The following is a 20,224-nucleotide window of genomic DNA, read 5'->3' as shown; positions in this document are numbered from 1 at the left end:
TTTTGCCTTATAACTGGGCTTTGGTTAGGCTTTGTGTTATGTGCCAAATAGGTGCCTGGGAATGAGCTATTGGATATGGAATAAAGAGTAGGGGGCGTGTCACAGCCCACATGGTCTGAATATTTCTTATAAACACACCAAGAAAGAAGGAAGGTTTCTCTAGTAGCACACATTTGGAACCACTGTCTTCTATTAGGTGTTCAACAGTTGTAAAAGTAGTCTTTAAGAGAAATGAGCCAGAAATTAACCAGAAATAATTATACTATCATCCATATTTAATTAATAGTTTTTCACTACAGGTAATCCCCTTTACTATTGGTACATTTGTAGAACTGTGATTATTTGGTTAGCTTTTGAGTTCTAGGATACCTATTCGAAAAAACATTTGGGAGTTGAATCTATACTCAAACATGTACAAGACTACAGCTAATTCTTTATACACTTCGGAGTGTTATTTGTGAAAGCAGTTATAATCAGTAGGTGATGTCAAGGAAGCCAGCTGGGGCAGCCAGCTACGATAACATTGGTTGTTTTTCTCACATGTATAGATTTTCTTTTTCTTTTTTAAGACTTCCAAGTCCTGCTCTTGTGACGTTCCTTTGCATACCAAACACTCTTCTTAATAAAGCTTTTCCAAGAGCTCACCATTTTATTTGCAAAAGAGTTGTGAAGAAACAACTTAAATCTTGTTACCAGACCATGCATTCACAATTTAAAAAAATTCTTTCAATATTAAGTCAGAGCTGAACTAAGAGTGTTAAGCTTCCAACAAGCAATGATAAATTAATTCAATCACATCATATTCTGTTTTCAGGGTAAACTGGTACATTTAAAATCTGCTGGCCAATGACTCTGGGTATATAAAGAAGTGGGAATTAGGATGGAGGCTCCAATGTGTGTGTGTGTTGGTGGGGGGGGATGATTGGGGAGGAGCAACTGAAATAAGCAGCAGTTGTGAAAATTTTGGGGGGTTGACTGATAAGCCTAACCCTTTTCCCAAATACCTTGTTTGTGTGACTCTGACACATCTGGGGTTTCAATAAGTGGAGGATAAGCTTTGCCCATGGGACATTGCCAGATCAACGTTGGAAGAAATGAAGTGAGACACAAGTTCTGCATGAATATTAAGATTACTTTTCTCACATCTGAAAGCAACTAGATTGCAAAGCAGCCAGCCAAAGAGATGCTAACAGCCCCATCACTTAGGCCACTAAAGCAATAAATGATCCCTGTTGGGAATATTAGATGTGTTCAGTTAACTTGGTAAATTTCATAAGCACTGATTAAGGGAAATAGAGAACTAATTAGGCTCTGGAAGATGAAAAGTCAGTTAATGCAAAGACATAAACTACTGTTGGATCCCAGAGGTCTTAAATTTTTTAATGGAGCATAAAACTGATAATAATCCATTCAAAATGTATTAAGTGCCTACTATATGCAAGGCACAGTCCTAGATCCTCAGGGAAAGGGTAGTATAAAAAGATTTATCAGATATGGAACCTGCCATGACAGAGTTGGTTCACTGTATCCAAATCCTATACAGGCCTATTTATGGTTAATATCAGCTAACTGCAGATAGTTTTTAACTTATTCTGACTTTAAAGATTTAAGAATAAATTAATTCTTACTATAAAATCACTATCACTGCATTGATTTGCTATTACTATAAAATCACTATTAGATTTAATTGAAAATGTTTTTCATTTATCTAGTATTATTAAAAGAACTACATGCAAATAAAAGATAATGTATTATTTTTAGTCTTACATTATAATTTGCACAATTAAATTCACCTTAAAATCCCTGAATTTCTTTTTTTGCTTATTATACTAAATCTCTAACATTTTTCAAAATTAAAAATTCCAAATAAGTAAATGAATACATGGATATCTAAATATGACATTTGTGGAAGTAATATAATACATTTCAATGTATATGCATTTTATTTTTAATTATTCAAATAGAGTTCAATGTAGTTAAAAAAAACTGGGAATGGGTAGTTTCTTTTTTTTATTATGGAATTAGTAATATGATTTTACATGAACTCAGGAATCAAAATGTACTATATGAATATACTAATATATTCTACAGAATATAAAGAAGAACTCTTGTGTTACTAGGTACCCATATTTCCTTAATAATAGAAATGAGGGTGAGGAAAAGAATTAAGATGATAAAGAGTAATGAATTTATGTATCACTTAACCAACCATGGATTTCATTCAGATAATTTCATCAAAAAATCACTTCTTCCAGAAATTTTTGATAACTAAAACAAATGTTTTCTACATTTCAAAATGTTTTGAAACCAAAGAATGGTGGTTTCAGGAAGAAAAATAAAACAAAAAAAATGATCCCATGTCTGACTTTAAAAAGAGAAAGATTGCGTCTTTTTAGAGTTATTCAAAATAGTTTAGATAGTTTTAAATTTATTTTATTTAGGTACCTCTAAGGAAGGTCCAAACCAAAAAATTCATGCTCCTCCCCTTGGTTTGCACTCCTAAAATATTATAAATGAAAGAGTCATTTAAAGAGTTACTTTTTCTATTTTATTTAAGGGATAGATCATCCTATTTTGGCAAAAGACATATACTCCCTTAAGCAAAAGCTAAAGTCTCCATGATTTCCCTGCCAGTTACTCTCTGGATTGAGGGGAAAATGGGCAGATGTAATATGAATTCCTTTAGGAAGTGTGCTTATTATTATATTTCTTTCTGCTTACCAAAGTGACATTTATACTCTGTTCTCAATACTTGATAAGTGACTAAACTGAATTAGAATACTTTGTAATGTGTTAATAATGTAAACACATTTGAAGTTACTACTATTATACACATTAATCTCTATGTTCTTGTTCTTACATTATCACTTAAAATATTGCTTCTGTATTTTTTTATTGTGGTGTGTGTGTGTGTAAAATTAAACAGTATAATGTTTACATTAAACACCTACTTTTAGCATACATGGGCAGATGAAGAATATTCCCCATGATAAAAAATGTTTAGCACCTAGAAAAGATTAATTCAATTGGAATTTCAGTTCTAGAGTGGTTTTTCTGAGTGGATGTTTGTAAGTTCAGGGAGGAGTGAATGGAAAATTAATCTGCAGAGGACATGGAGAAAGCTGAACATGGTAGTTCTAATCTATTTTTAATCCATCCTCCCTGAATGGGGCTAACAGAGGGTCCTTCAGAATGGCACCCACACAATCAACCCCAACATATGGACCATAATCTAAATCAAACGGACAGATTGGTTGTCTAACAAGCATTCAATATATATCCTCCCAAGGATGCAGAGCACTGAGATATCTTCTTGATCTTAGAATTGGTTCTCTGAAAATAATTCCGGTGATAATGAAGGAAAGTGCATTGATTTTATGTCTTGTATACCAGTGGGTAAAGATAATGCATTGATGCCACATGGATACAGTTTTACTGTCCAATACACAGATCATATTGAGACACATTTAAAGCAGATGATTCTTCAGAGGCTGAAAAATGTGGCTAAGAGAGCGATTTACCATACAGTTAATACTGCTGACTTTGAACAAAGGCATCAGGGCATCTAAAAACCAGAAAGCAAAATCATAACCTATGCCTAGGATATTTCAAACATATATTAATAGAAAAAACTCATGAGCTCTTCTCACCCTCTCCTCAGGTTCAACACATTGTTTTCAAGTTAACATGAATGAAAATTCACTGATTAAAAGAAAGTACAATGTTCCTACTTCATATGTAAGGGCAGCTGACATGCCTGCCATATATCGAGGCCTGGTGCTCAACAAATACTGTGTCAAGTCTATGAGCAATAATTTTGGGGAATGCATTTGGTGACCTACTCTGAGTCAGACACAGTGCAAGAGAACCAAATATCCCATTGTCCATCTTTTCCTTGACCATGAGAGGCAGTTCTTTGGGAGTTCCAATTTCTGCCTTTCTGCCGTAAAATATAAATAGAGTAGACTATGAGGAGAAGTAAATTCATTTTCTAAGAATCCTCAGAAAGCAATCTAAAATATAAGATTACAATTTCACATACGAATGTTATGAACAGTGACCGTGTAGCTATTATGAAAACCAAGGCACTTTAAGAGTGATAGAAGGTGTTATTATCAATTTTGCCTGGACCCAGGTATCAATTAGAACACTCCTGTACAAAACGGAAATTATATTTATCCTAGACATGAACAATTTAACAAATAAACCCTTAATTCCTGGCTCTTGGTTGACATCACAGTTTGATTCTGGGTCCTGATTTCCTGAGGCATATGTGTAATCTTTTGCAGAATGTGGCAAATGATGGGTAAAGAAAGTTGCCTGAGTGATGTTCTAAAGTAGAAAAAAAGTTTACAAACATTTCCCTCTTCTTCTTTTGCATGCACCAAAATAAAAGCAGCACTAGGCCAGACCAACTGGTATCTGGATTTTTGAGCATGAAGGCAAGGTCAGCCAAAGACAAGAGAAGAAAAAAAAAATATATATATATATATGAAATACATATATACACATGTGTATGTATTATGAAATACTTCAGAAGCACATTGGTTACTCTTATGAATTCTACCACCACTCATTTTCAACATCTTGCAAGGGACAATGGACTCAAAAGGCAAACACCAGGAGACCAAATTACCTGCCCAGATCAACAAGATCTTCTGCTCACAGGAAAGAAGTTGGCCTCATTAAAGATTTCAGGTGAGGGGAGCCCATACATTCTTATCCATAGGACTTTAACTACAATTAGCCTGTGTCCATTTATCTGGTTGCAAATGAAAACTTGTCAACTGCTTCTGATCTCACATGTCATAAGCTTCCACATATGAAAAGCTAAATAAGTTTATTAGTTATTGCAATTACTAGTCACATAAGTTTAGAGTGAAACTTCTGTTAAAATTGAATCGTTAAGAGAATAAAAAACAAAGATGACTTAATAATATTACTGATATCTTGAAGCAGGATGGTCTCTGAACTGTCTCCGCTCACAAGAATCTCCTTGAATGCATTCTTTCTTGTAGTGTATCTGGAATAATGGCCAGCATATGGCTCTAAGAAATCACTTTTAGATGCAGCGCAGTCTTTATGAAAATCTAAAAAGCATCCTGTTTCTCTAAACGTGGACACTTTCCTGGATGACTAGGTCTTCTCAAGAGCCAGTTCATTTACCAGATGCAACATGGAGGATGAGACAGTCTTGTGTGCATTATAAAGGAGAACTGTTCTCAAAGGCTACTGATGATCCATGAAAGCCTGCCCCACCTGGATGGTCCACAAGCTTATCCCCAAAGCAGTGTGAGGTATGTTTGTGTTTCAGCGAAGTTGCCAAGTAGTACACGGAGAAGTAACAGAAGAGCATGAATGCTCTTTTCTTCTTCAAGTGACTGCATGTTGGGAAGTTGCAACTATAGTATGAAAACACTAGAATGTGAGCATCCTGATGGCTGCACTGCTAGTATGTGTAAATAATAACACTGTTGGAGCACAAAATTTCTTCATTCATATGTCTGTCCGTGCTCCATCCATCTAGTCAACAAATGTGTTGAGTGGACCACCCACTGTTCTAAGACTTAAGGATATAAAATGACTATTGCAGAGGCTCATAATTTAGTGAGGGGAAAATGTTAAGTGAGTAATAATAGTACACTGGAATATCCAAAAGTTAAAAAATTATAAGTAGGTGACACAATGGAAAAACAGAATGATTGACTATTTCTACCTAGAAAAATGATGGAAGGTATTTCAGGGGTGATATCTGAGTTGAGAATTAAAGGATGAGTGGAAAGGTATCAGGTAGAAAAGAATGAACTGGGTAAGCTTAGAGAAATAGGCAGAGATGAAATAATAAAACTGCTTATATGCTCTATCAAAGTGTCTGGAATTTTTCTTACTGGGGACAGAGATCCACTGAAGCTATTTTAAGCAGAAAAGTGACCCAATTAAATATGCATTTAGGAATATTATTCTAGCTGAGTGTGAAGAAAAAATTAATTAGGAGAGACCGTTGTAATAAATAGGGTGCGAATAATATTAATTATGAATCCATGACGTAGACATTATTAGTTCCATTTTATAGATGAGTAAACTGTGGCTCAGAAAGACTAATATACTCATTTTAAGTGGCTGAATCTGCCTGACTCTGATGATGATGATTTTATCCTTAGCGGGCAAATTAATAAATGAAAGACGAATGCGGAGTGAGTTGGACAGAAATTAGAGCACCTCCAAGAGTTTATGGTAGTGTGAGGGTTTAGTGGTGTGGGTGTGACTTGAGGTGGTGGCTCCTCTCTCAATAGGGCACACAGAACACAACAGACTTTGGAAAAGAAACAAAATAGTTCTGTTTGTCACCATTCAGAGCACTGGGACAAATGAAGGTGACCCTTCAGAAGAGGTGTAACAGAAGTCGACAAATAAAGCTAGGAAAACTCTTTGAAGATGATGGATATTGAAGCCTTATTCCTATTCCAGATTTTTCTTTCCTCTCCCTGACCCCCACTCTCATGACTCCTCCTCCCCGCAAGCAAGACATGATCAGCGTTGGCAGCCAAAAGTGAATGTGGTTTGCAGGGCTCTGGATCCAGGGGAGCACTGCTGATCTTCATAGCCAGTGTAACAGTAGGTACTCAATACTGAAAAGTAAAAAAGCCTAAGAACTACTGTGTTGGAGCAGAGAGAAAAAGCAAAACCCAGTTACCAATTTATGTCTTAACCGTAGTGTACTTCTCTGCACAGTGGTGTCCTAATTATGCCCTGAACACATCCTGCAATCCTCACTAATTGAGCAGCTTCTTGGCTTCTTGATTTTCCCATTGTAGGATTTTTCTAAATAAAAGTTCAAGTAATCTTTCCCTCTGTAGTCATTTGTGCTCACTCAAGTTCTACTCACATATTTAAAGTCCAGTCTTGTGTTTTAAGAAGTCTTTTCTGCTGCTACTCACAATGATTCCCATCTAAAACCCTATAACATCCATACTCAGACGGTACCACCAGCTTTAGCATTTCATACTTTTCATGTTGGGCTGGGAGTCTTTATATCCTAACTATATTGCATGTCCTTGAAAATGAACCCATGGAACTGGACTTCTTTCTTATGTTTCACCACACCCAACACAGTGCTAGGTAAATAGTTATAAAGGAGTGGTCAAAAATGAGTCCAACTCTTTTCATACTGCACATTTGGAATCTCAAAAACCCATCTGCACCCATTAGTTTTGATTCTCTCCTTTACATACTCAGAATTACAAGCAGCTGGTGAAAGGCAAGTGTATAAATTTTCTGCTAACAAGAAATGACAGGAAGGGTGGTGGTAAAGAAAAGGGCACAGCGGGTCAGAATCATCTGCAAATGTGACCACCATTTCCTGAATCACAGAGAACTTGGTGTCTTTCTGTTTAGCTTTAATAGATGAATATTAAAGATACATTTTCCCTATTGGAAAAATATTTTTGCATCTTTTTCATCTCCCCCAAGATCAATCACATATACAGTCATCCCTCAGTACCTGCAGGGATTGGGTCCAGGACTTGCCTCGGATGCCAAAATCTGCAGATGCTCAAATCTCATAGATCATAGACATAGTACAGGATCCAACATTGGTTGAATCTGCAGGTTTGGAACAGGCAGATAGGGAGGACTGACTGTACAGTATCCACAGCCATGAGCACTATTACTTTGGGGTTCTCCAAACTATACTCTGGATTAGATGGTAAAGTCTGTCTTTCCAGATTACTCTGTGACTGTTTCCCAAAGATTTGCGTCATAATTCAATTCAACAAATACTTATCTGGCAACTATAATATGAGAGATTCACAATTAGAGATTGGGGGTGCTTGGAGGCAGGGATGACAATGTCAATGAGACCGGCCCTTTGCCATCAAAGAATTTACAACCTGGCCAAGAGGTTGGGAATCAAAATGGAAAACTATAAGAAACAGACAACATAGCAAGGACTAAATTGGGTGTTATGGACACACAGAAGAATAAAAGACCAGAAAGGTAAGTAAGGCTTCTTGGACAAAAGACAACTGAGAGGAGTCTTAAAAGATAAAGACCTCTCTCAGTAAAGAAAGGGAGAATGTACTGCTAAGACTAACAGAACAGTACCAGTTAGAGCATGGAGTTCTAAAAATACACTTTTCCAAGAGTGATTTGTGGATCTTTGCTAATAGACTGTGACAAATGTGAAGGGATAAACTGGCCGTGAGGCTAGAAGGGGGAATTTGGGGTCAGACAGCCAGGACCTTGAGGTCAAAGAACTGACTTCATTCCGTGACAAACAGTGAACCATCTACGTTTCAGAAAGAAAATTGAGGAGGCAGAATCCAGGACTGATAGAAGTGGGCAGAAAATAAAGCTAGGAACTTGATATTTGGCTGATGTCTACAGCAAAGAAGGACATTCAGCAACATGGTGGGCCTTACAAAAAGAACTTGTCTAAGAAATCATTTTGGGACTCCCCTGGTGGTCCAGTGGTTAAGACTCCACGATTCCAGTGCTGGGGCATGGGTTTGATCCTTGGTCAGGGAACTAAGATCCCACATGCCACGTGGCCAAAAAAAAAAAAAAAAAAGAGAGAAAGAAATCTTTTTGTATTAATGAAAATGTCTATCTTTTAGGTCTGAGAAGATTAAAATTATACGATGAATCATGTCAACTTCTGTGAGTACTGAGTCCTTTTTTTTTCTTTCTTTCAAAGTTACCTATTAAAACATAAAAACTCCTGAGAGGTTGACTAGGCAGCTTCTTGAACTGCTTGCTGGGGACAGGATAAGCATCTTAACATTTTATCAAAAGCACATTACTTGTTTTTTTTGCCTCTACTTTCTCACCATAGTCATAATTTCCAGAATTGCAAAATTCTGGAGCTGAGCAAAACATGTGAGAATAGCTTTTTCAAGGGGCTGTAGCAAACAGCTGAATAATAAAGTAAGTTGAAATTACACATGATAATAGTCTAAAAAGAGGTTTCATTTTCAATTAAATGACTCCCATCAAGTGGTGCTAAAGGTTTCAATTTTTCAAACAGCAGCCTGGTTGCTGTAATCCAAACCCTGCAAACTCTGGATTGCATGAACTAAATTCCAAGCTTGACTAGACTGCCTTGAAAACCCTATTTCCCTGAAATTGGAAACAATTAACATTCTGTTTATTCATAAGATTAAATCTGCTGAGGTGTAAAATGGCAGATGTAGTGTTAAGCACTTGGCCTGCATACCCTATTGAGGAAAGACAAAGACCTATAAACTGGGTGAATTTATGGGGAGGATGTATAAGTTTCATTATCTTGATAACAAAGTAGGAGTTGATTAACTCAGTGCATTTCCAGAAATTATACATTGGTATGAGCAGAGATTCTCAAGTTAGTTAGCCTGGGTATATATCTCAGCCTAACCACTTACATACTGTGAGCATTTGGGCAAGATTTAACCTCTTGGCGTTTTATTTTCTGCATCTGTAAGGATGTTGTCAGAACTAAATATGATAGAACATGCACAGTGCACAGAAGAGTGATGGATGCACAGTGGGAGTGCTGAAATGTGAAGTGCTACCCTACACGAAGATGCCGTGCCGTGCTTAGGTTTTTTAAAATTTTAATACCAATCCTAAAATTTGATCATCTGAAAACTTAAAAGAAATCAAAGATAATTTGGGCGAAAGTCATCAGTTTACAGGTGAGGATGCTGAGAAGAGTTCAGTCACATGCCCAAAGCCACACAGGTGCTCAGAGTGACAGCATGGTGCTAGAATATTGGGCATCTGATTCCATTCTGGTTCTCTTCCAGCACACACTGAATGATGCTGACGGGAAAGCCCAGAGCATTACCAGCCATTACCATGATGCAGAGGAGAGTAATTCTCTCTCCATGGTGGGAGGGCCGTTCTCAGCAGGCCGCCTTCATCTGGATCTAAAAACTGGTCTGTGAATTTATGCCTCTTTTCCAGGCCTCCTGTTTTAGATCACCCCTCCGTAGGCCATGGAGAATTAAAGATACTTGATAGTGCTTGAAGCAAGCATTTTCTTCATGATTCATATCATCAATGATACAGATCATTTCATGAAGATTCCTGCCCTCTTTATGGTACTATGTCATGGTCACAGCACCTAATCTATTGCCCCGTTGGGTAGGCATGGAAACATACATGAAATTGAAAACATTTGTGTTCATGCTAAGAATTACCAGTTTTTACATTATAGACACCTCAAAGTGGAGAACAACATTTTGGGGTTAAATGGAATCTAAGGATGCAAAGACAATCCTTTAAGATTAAAAATGTGATCTAATCATCACTTTCAAGAATTGGTCATAGTTTATAGTTACTGCTAACCTCCATTGTGACCCCAAAACAAGAAGCTTTTATAAATGCTTCTGTGAGAAACTCTAAACGGTTTAAGCTGATTGTCAAAAAAACAAAAAGCCAATTATTTTGTAAGTATAGAAACGGTCTACAAAGGAAAGACTATATACTCTGGGAGTCAGAGATAAACATGTTTGAATTCCAACTCTGCCTGCCACTATATTTGAGTGACCTTTTGTAAAACATTACCTTCTGCTTCCTCATTTGACAATCTAGAAAGATAATCAGTAAAAGAGTGAAAGAACAGCTTGATTCTTGAAAGTGGATGCTATGAACTGAATTATGTCCTCTCCCACCCCCAAATTCATATGTTGAATTCTTAACACCCAGTGTGACTGTATTTGGAGATATGGGCCTTTATAGAAGTAACTGAGGTTAAATGAGGTCATAAGGGTGGGGCTCTGATCCAATAGGATTAGTGTCCTTATAAGAAGAGACATGAGTGAGCTCATACTCTCTCCAGTATGTGAGGACACAGCAAGAAGGCAGCTGTCTGCAAGCCAGGAAGAGAGCCCTCACCAGAAACCCACCCTGCCAGACCTTGATCTGAGACTTCTAGCCTCCAGAACTATGAGAAAATAAATGTGTTACTTAATGCACCTAGTCTATGATATTTTGTCTTGGCAGCCCGAGCTGACCAAGACAGTGGAGTTAGCACCATCCTCATGTTTCCTGAGATAAAGAACTGTCAGTATCATATATTCAGTGCTGTGGCTTCCCACTTATAACATGACCCCAGATTGAGAGCTGTTTGCTTTGTTCTCTAGAATATTCACAGAGTTGGGGAAAGAAAGGTTGATATTGGGAAAATATACACCCACTTTAGATACAGAAACTTTATAGATATATGTCAAAATTGTGTATGTGTGGTTGTGTATGTATATACGTAGCATATAGTGATGGAGACACTTGGTGGTTCAAAACGGGTTTTGCAAGATGGTTGTCTGGGTTTGAATCATGGCCTTGCTACTTCCTAGCTGTGTGTCTACAGGCAAATCGCTTAAACTCTCTGAGCTTCAGCTTCTGTATCACTAAAACAGAGACAATAATAGCAACTCTTTCACAGTATTGTTATGAGGATTAAATGAGTTAACACAAGTTAAGTTCTTAGAACAGTGACTGATGGTGAGAGCTCCATGAGGATTAATTCTACCATTACACACTCCCACTCAGACATAGACAGATTGACAGGGTTTTTACCAAATATGGAAAATAAAAAGGGAAAATTGTCTAAAGCAGAGGATTTCTCTATCTTTTCCACTCACTTCACATAACCCATACAATTTCCCTACCTTGCCTGACCCTCCAAAAGAGTAAATCTGTGGTTAATCTCTAAAATCCCATGATTACTTTAAAACTTATTGGCCACTTGTGCCTACAAGAGACTAGAGAAATAATTAAGATGTGGAACAAGAGATAAGCAAATGCTAGATATAATCAATTTACACTTACGTAAAGGGGAAAAGGAGTCCTATGTAAATCATCTATTATTTTCATACTAGTACTACTATTACTCAGAAGAAAATATTTTCCCCAAATCACATGTGATTCAAATATAATTGACTTTTTGTTTTCACATTTATGTTCTTCAGGGCAGATATTAGATTCCAACAAAAAGTAATTGTGACAAGAGACCACAGAGATACTTTTTAAAAACAATCAAAACTTTTCTCACTTCCTCTCATATAAGTCAAACTCGATCTCCTGCTTTTCTATTTAGGATTCATCTTTGCAAGGTTAACTCTGACCAAGGGTGCTAAATTTTCTCTCTGAGCAAATTTTCTCTCAACAGAAATTCAGTGCTTGCCATAAATGTAACAGTGGGACCATTCTGCGTGGGAAGGGGGCAAATTGGTCTAACAGCGAGCACAATAATGCATATTCCACTGATTTGCTATGTGCTGAGAGTGGGAACATTCAGAGCAGCTTTTTCCTATTATTTTCACCATTCTTAGAGAGATCTTTAAACTGGGTTATTTTTTGTGCACTTGGTCATCAACTCAGATGACTGATTTTGTTTACAAAGAGTTTTTAACTGCCAACAAATTTTATATGTTTTCTTGTAAAAATGTAAAGATCTTACCTATAATCACTAAATTACATGTTGTCAATCCATCTTAATTTTACAAGTAAATTGAGTTTGATGTAAAACTTAGAACCTATCAATTTGACCAACTGTATACCAGTGGTGATTGAATATGGGACCGAGTAGTAGAATATGTGACAGAATCTTTTTAAGTAATATTAGATGAAGAAAAAGAACAATTTCCCAAATATATTAACACACTCAGGCACTGGCAATAATTCTTGGGAATTCCTTTTGTTCCCAGTAATTGATCTGATTTCACTGTCAATATGAAAATCTGAGTAAAATCCATGGAGAGTGTGTGACCGGAGAGACTGTACAAAATATATTTCTTGGTAGCTGAAAATATTATTAAGCAAAACAGTTAACTTAAAAAGTAATAGCAAAAAACAGTTAAAAGGAATCCAGAAACAACTGGAAACCCACTTATTGAGAAGCTTGGGCATGTTGTCACCCAAACGGCTAATAATGTAACTTTTTATCTGGTTCAGTTACTTAAAAAAAAGTTTGTGTGGTTTCTTTCTCTCTATGCATACTTTTTCTAAATATAATTTCAAAAATTGGGAGTTACCTGCCTGTGGAGATTCCAAATTCACTTCAGTTAAGGAAACTATGTGATGTTCTTTTAATTATTTTTGAATTGAAATAATACATTCTGCTACTTAACTATTCCAGCTTGAATTTGTCTAGCACTAATATTTAATTTACCTAAGTGAATACACACTAACTGCCAATTATTTATCATTAGTAGTTTTACAAATAATACTGTTCAGTAGATATTGGCCTTATGAAAATATTTTAAGTATAAGCAAGCAGGAACAGCTAGGTGGTTAATGGAAACATGAACCCTGGGTGGACATTTCTGTGTATTGTATCATTTCTATTACTCCCTGTGTGAAGCCCTAGCCATGTTCTCTTAAGCAGAGGGATGGTATGTGGACCCAGAAATAAACTTGAACACAGGATCATTAAAGATAATACTACTCATGTAGACAACCTGCTACTGCTAGCGTAACTTAACATTCAGATGCTTAGTATTTGTCAATAGTTGGAAAGTATTCTTGTTGAAAAGCATGTTTTCCTGAAATCTACAACAGGATGCCTTATGAGACATGATGCTGACAAGGAGGTTCTGTTGACAGGTGCCCAAAGCAGGACACAACTATACAAGCTGTGGACTCTGAACCAATACTCATGACACTGACTATAATCAGCATTTCCAAACACTCCCTTCTTTGAAGAATATAACATCCTGAAAAAATAAAACTCATAAACTCTTCTTTTTCTCCTTTAGCATTCTACTAATTATCCTCAGTGGAAAAAGAATGGAATCCTAATAGATCAGTCTACAAATCATGGTAATAAATTCCTATCTACCTGAGAGTTGATGGATAACTCTGATTTACCTCCATTTTCCTTTGTGTAAAACCACCCCTGTTACTCTACACAAATCGGCTTTTAGCAAATGAATGGAAGGAGGATAAAATACTGCAAGTCAAACTGGTACCTGATTCACGAAATGAAAGCTTTCTGGCTTCAAAATGAACAAAAGTAATGCCCTAAAAAAAAGATGACCTAACTTTGTTTTTATGTATTATAAGAAGCTCATTGTAGAGGAAAAGCACACATGATTTATGAGTTTTCTCTGTCGAGCTATAGAACTTTAATCCAGAGCTCATGAAAGGGTGCAAGAGCAGCTTGAAAATTATGCTGAGCTTAATTACACTTAACGTGAATTATTCAGAAGTGCAGACAGAGACTAAAAATTTATTTCATACAAAGAAGCTTGACATTTTAATTGGTCCTTCAGAATGGAGACAAAACAATTTCCTCTCAAGAAAATTTACATCCTCCCTATCAGAGCGGAAACCTCAGCCAAGCAGAACTTCACTAATAAGATTAATTATCACACTGGTGTCTGCTTCATCAGGTGTATGGCCCAGGTGAAAAGAGGAATAGAAAATAATGACTGACATTTCTAACAGATAAGATTGATTCAGGGAGGGAAAAATGACAGATTAAACCACCATACCTTGGTCATTAGCCATTTTGTCAGGGTGTTCCACTGTGGGGAAAGAGAAATATTATTAGATTTTGGTAGTTTCCATCAAGAAAGCTGACATTTCAAATCAACAGTTTTGTTAGCGAGTTCTCATATCAAGGCCAATGCCCTATTGCAAAAAAATTGATAAGGAATTCGGTTAATGTGATTATTTTGATTAAATTAGTCATAGAAAGAAATGGAAAATAATTGTTTTGCTGTATAAATGTGTTCTAAAAATGTTATTTGTAACTTTCCTCTAAACATAAACTCAAAATGATCATCATGCAAGTTTAATTAATGATACAATTTACAGTAAAAAAAAAAGTGCATGTCATTACCAAGTAATTATCACCCGTATATTTTAGCAAGTTAAGGAAGCTATTTTCTTGTATACATTTTAAATTTTTCAACAAGAAAACTTTACCAATTCTCACATGAATAGGGTAAAATAATAAAATGTAAAGTTTAATCTAAATGGTTTGATTTTAAACCTTGTGAATAAAAGTCTTGAATTGTTCACAACTTGTCTATAGATAAAGATGAAGCATTTGTGAAACACTACCTAGTTACATTTCATGCTCTCACAAAATGAATAACCAGTTTCCTTTCAATTGCTCATTTGGAGTGAAACCTGATTTAGACATGAAGTCCTAAAAACCTGGATAGATGAAGATTGGCTCACTTTTCTCCTGCCTCCCCCACCGCTTCTACTCTGTCGTTAAGGGCTGTCATGCAGGTTGAGGCTGAATGCTTTTTTTGTGCATTCTTGGCAAACTTTTGGATTAACTGTTACCAAATCTAGCTTTTGAATAGCTCAGTCACCAGAATTCAAAAGTCTTCTATTTATTAGCATACTTTTCCTAGGAGAATTGAGAAATAGACTATCTAGTTATTCTAAGCCTCTTCTTTAGTATGTCCAAGAAAATGGGTAAAAATGTCAATCAGATACATGTTTCTAATTTTTTGGTTGTTTGCCGTCATGTTTTCTTAAGTTTTTGGCCAGATATGTGGGCATAATGTGGTAACATATTTAAGAGCCAAGTATCCTTTAAAATAACACACATCAGACGTTAAATATATATCTTTAAATATCAGCTATAGAACATTTGAATTATTTTCAATTGCTAAATAATAGAGGCTCTTGAAATCATTCATCCTCCAGAAAAATAATACTGTGCTCTAAAATGAAAAGGACTTATATGCAGATCATTATGACGTAGTTACCAGCAGTAATTTTTACACTTGCAAGCATGTAAAGTTTTCTTCTAGTAATCATACCACAAGATATTTTTTTCATGTTGCTACCCTGTGTCCTTAAAAAAAAAATTAATTTTGTTTGAGATTTTCTTTCTTACCATATCAAAATTTCTTTTAATATATAAGGACAATAGTTCCTGAAAGGAAATATTTAAAGTTGGCAATAGTATGCCATCCACATAATACAATGCTTTTTAATTTTTATTCCCTTACATAAAAAGGCTAAAGTGTTTCATTATATTTTGAATAGAGCCCATATACATGAAATCAGTACAAAATTTCAAAAGGGTTGTAAATGAAAAAAAAGTCAAGTTAAATATGTCCGCTTTGTGCTGATGGCAGAAAATGTAATAATGTATCTTTCTTTGATGTGCTGGATTTCAGCATAAAAAGATAACTTTTAATTAATTAATTAATTTTATCTTTTTTTTTTTCCAGTTTCCAATTTTTTTCCAATTATTTAAGAAATAATTGACGTACATCACTGTACAAGTTTAAGATATACAGCATGATGATTTGATTTACATATATTGGGAAATGATGACCACAACAGCTTTAGTTAACATCTGTCATCTCATATAGGTACAGTAAAAAGAAAGGAAAAATTTTCTTCATGACAACACTCTTGGGATCTACTCTCTTAACAACTTTCTGTTATATCATTCAGCAGTGTTAACTACAGTTATCATGTGTTTATTACATCCCTAGTACTTATTTATCTGATAATTGAACATTTGTACCTTTTGATTACCTTCCTTGAATTCCACCTCTCATCACCTCCTACCTTTGGTAACCGTAAATCTGATCTTTTTCTATGAGTTTGGTGTTTATCTGTTTGTTTATATCCCATGTATAAGTGAGATCATATAGTATTTGGTCTTTCTCTCTTCTGACTTATTTCACCTAGCATAACACCTTCAAGGTCCATCCATATTGTCACAAATGGTAGGATTTCCCTGTTTTTTTATGGCTGAATAATATTCCATTATGTACATATAATTATATATAACATTATTATATATATATATTAGAATATATATACATATATCACAACTTCTTTATCCATCTATGGACATTTACGCTTTTTCCATGTCTTGGCTGTTGAACATAATACTGCTCTGAACATTGGGATGCAGATATCTTATAGGGTTAGTGTTTTTGTTTCCTTTGGATATATTCTCAGAAGTGGAATTACTAGATCATATGATATTTCTATTTTTAATTTTCTGAGGAACCTCCATACTGTTTTCCATAGTGGCTGCACCAACTTACATTCCCCAAACCGTGGACAAGGGTTCCCTTTTCTCCACAGCTAAGCCAGCATTTGTTGTCTCTTGTCTTTTGGATGATGTCCATTCTAACAGGCTTGAGGTGATATCTCATTCTGGTTTTAATTTGCATTTTAATTTCTTTTGAATGTCCACTGTAGTCACGTGACAACAGAGATGGTTTAAGGCATTTCCTAACACAGACTCCAAAACTATTTTATAACAACTCCATAGGAAAAAACCCCGAAATGACAGGAAATGGTTCAAACCTTTCAGAGTCCTGAAAAGGATGGGATCAGAGAGGGGCCCCACTCCTTTCACATTCCGTGCTTGAATTCGAAAGTAATACATAGTGTCAAGGTTGAGATCCATGATTTGATGTGTAAGCCGATCACCACTGATTGTTTCCATAACCCAGTCATCAATTGGAATGTTCTTGTCCAAGGTATAAAACAAGATGTAAGCTGCATGAATAAATGAACACAACTTGATTACTGTACTGACTACATGCTATACTTCTGCTTCCAAACATCCATGTGTCCCAAGTACAATTTTCAAGGATTATCATATATCCACAATCTATAAAGTGCAGTATTCAGTTTGGCAAGTAATGATTTCTTTTTGTACTGCAAAGCTTAGAAAAATAATTGCTTCAATGTACAAAATCTAAAAATGGAATAAGCCATTAGAAATAAAAATATCTGCCATATTTAAAAAATGCGAGGTTTCTGCTGCCTATAAATCCTGATTATTGGTTTGCGCTAATATATAAGCATGATGAAAAACATAAAAGACAGATAACAAGTCTGTATCATTTTCACTGTATCCAATAATGAAGATAAGTAATGTTTATTTTGGCTAGTGTTTAAATAATGAAAATACATTGAAAAGTATAAAATGCCCTATATTTTTAAAGTGTTATAAAAATAAATGACCATATTTGATTACTGTAATAACTCTGTGAGGTTGGCAGGGGTACTGTTGCTGTCTTTTCATAGATGATGAAGCTGAGCATGACCCAAGCTAAGTGATAAAAGGGCTAGGATAACATCCTCTACTACCATACCAAAAATCCAACACTATTTCCCCCCCCATCCATCACACCTAGGCAAAAATAAACAAAGAAAGAAAGAACAAGTATTTCTGGATAACTGTAGGATATCTAGTTAGTATCTCAAATATTAAAAAATCCATCATTTGATAGTATCATTCATCCTCTGTGTTAAGGGATGAATAATTGTAGTGTATTCAGTGGTGATAGTCTAATATGCACCCAAACAGATCCAGGTATCCCTGTAAAATATTCATATTCTAACATTATATTTAGCTAATATTTAAGCTAGCTTTTATTTAAAAGCATTAATTCATATACTTTATATTACACTACATATTATATCAGATGATAGTGTAATATAAACTGTAAAATAACTCACTGCAGGTGTCTTTTGCTACATGAACGTGGTGTCAGCCTCTATTTCTATCAAATTTCTGCAATGGTATCTGCAGATACGCCGCAAATGTCCCTAGGTCTATTCTTATGCATTGAATACATTCTTTGTAAATAATACTTTTTAAAAACCATTGTCTTCCTTTGATTCCCCTAGTGTTTCCTTTTGAGTCTCGCTTGTCCCATCCGGACTGGGGACCTTCATGCACAGATATTTCAGTGGTCATGTCACAGGTTCTTTGACTCAGATTCACTTGCCTTCCAAAATAACCATGCGTATTACCTACATCTCAGCACAACTCTTACTCCACGAGGACTGATTTCCATACTATCCTTATTCCTACTTCCCTCTTACTCCTCACACCTCTCCACCTTTCCTTACTTTCTCCATCCAACTCCTACCTGGCCATCCAGGTCTAGTTTAAGCTACATCTAACATATGAAACGTTCCTCTATAGTGAGCTCTCCTTTCTGTACACTTTGTAACCCACTTCAATAAAGTATAAGAGTATTTATATGATTTTGTATCATTTTCACTTAATCCCATAGTGATTTACAGAATTATGCCTGGGTTTGGGGGATGCATTATAGACAGTGAATTGGATATTTTTTCCTTGTGATTCTGTAGGATTAAGCAATGCCACAAACTCCAACACCCAGAAGTCCATTTGTCTTAAATTCAGATCAATGCTGAAAACTTGCATCTATTTTGCTTTGGCTTTCACCTTTTCCCAACTTCATTGTTTCTCAAATCTGCCTAATCATAAGAATTACCTGGGGACTAGGTATAAGTTACAAAACATAGAGCTCAAGAAAGGGCATTTTGATTCAATAGGCTTGGCAGACAAGTCTTGGATAGCCCCCCAATTATCCCTGCCACCTGGTAGTTACAAGCTTTGTGTAGGTCTTTTCCTCTCTGAGCGTAGATGGGACTAAGTCTTTTGCTTTAACCAACAGAATATGGCAAATGTGATGGACTGTCACCTCCATGATTATGTTACGTAAGTTATAACTTCTGTCTTGCTAGCAGACTCTATAGACTCTCTCCTTTGTTGGCTTTGATGAAATAAGGTTGCCAGATGGGAGAAGACCATTTGGCAAGGAACTAAGGCTGGGCTCTGATCAACAGCCAGTAAGGAACTGAGTCCTGCCAACAACTACATAAGCTTAGAAGCAAGTATTTCCCCAGGTAAGCCTCAAATGAGATGTCAGCCAAAGCTAACACCTTGATTGCCAGCTTGTAAGAGACCCTAAAGCAGATTACCCAGCTAAGTTGTGCTTGGATTCCTGACTGACAGAAACAGTGAGATGGCAAATGTGTGTTATTTTAAGCTGCTAAATTTGTGGTAATATTGTTACACAGCAGTAGCTAATAGGTTAATGGTAACCCCAGTAAACTGCACCCTAGTTGATTTCTGTGTTCAAGTAAAGTCAGGAATCACTGCTTTAGTTGGTGATGTGAATTCTGCATATTTTGTGGTATATTTGTTGAGATGTTGATGCTGCAGATATGAATATGTAAGATGTGGAGAACTCAGGGGAAGATAAAAGACTGACCAAGATAAAGAAGTCTACAAAATTTATAAAGGTTATATGGCTCTTCCCTCTGGCTGATATTAAAATTGGAAGACTATAATTCAAAAGGGATTGTAAAATATCCTTGGATAAAGGAGTTGTTTCTGACTCATAGATGTCCATTCTTTGATAACTCAGCCCCTGAGATCAACATCAGTACAACCTCCTAATATTCTCTGAGCCAGAAAAGT

General features: G+C 35.9%; 1 protein-coding gene across 1 annotated transcript in view; it reads right to left on the bottom strand.

Annotated features, from left to right (window-relative positions):
- The window catches only part of DCC (DCC netrin 1 receptor), a 1,185,086-nt gene that overhangs the window by 101,650 nt on the left and 1,063,212 nt on the right, over positions 1-20,224 (bottom strand). Inside the window, 2 exon segments of the mRNA XM_036823865.1 lie at positions 14,475-14,507; positions 17,281-17,475. Coding sequence (XP_036679760.1) covers positions 14,475-14,507; positions 17,281-17,475 — 228 coding nt within the window.

The sequence above is a fragment of the Balaenoptera musculus genome, chromosome 14, assembly GCF_009873245.2.
Source record: "Balaenoptera musculus isolate JJ_BM4_2016_0621 chromosome 14, mBalMus1.pri.v3, whole genome shotgun sequence".
In the NCBI taxonomy this organism is placed as follows: domain Eukaryota; kingdom Metazoa; phylum Chordata; class Mammalia; order Artiodactyla; family Balaenopteridae; genus Balaenoptera; species Balaenoptera musculus.
The sequence above is the reverse complement of the archived record's forward strand: the minus strand, read 5'-3'. Positions and strand labels throughout refer to the sequence as shown.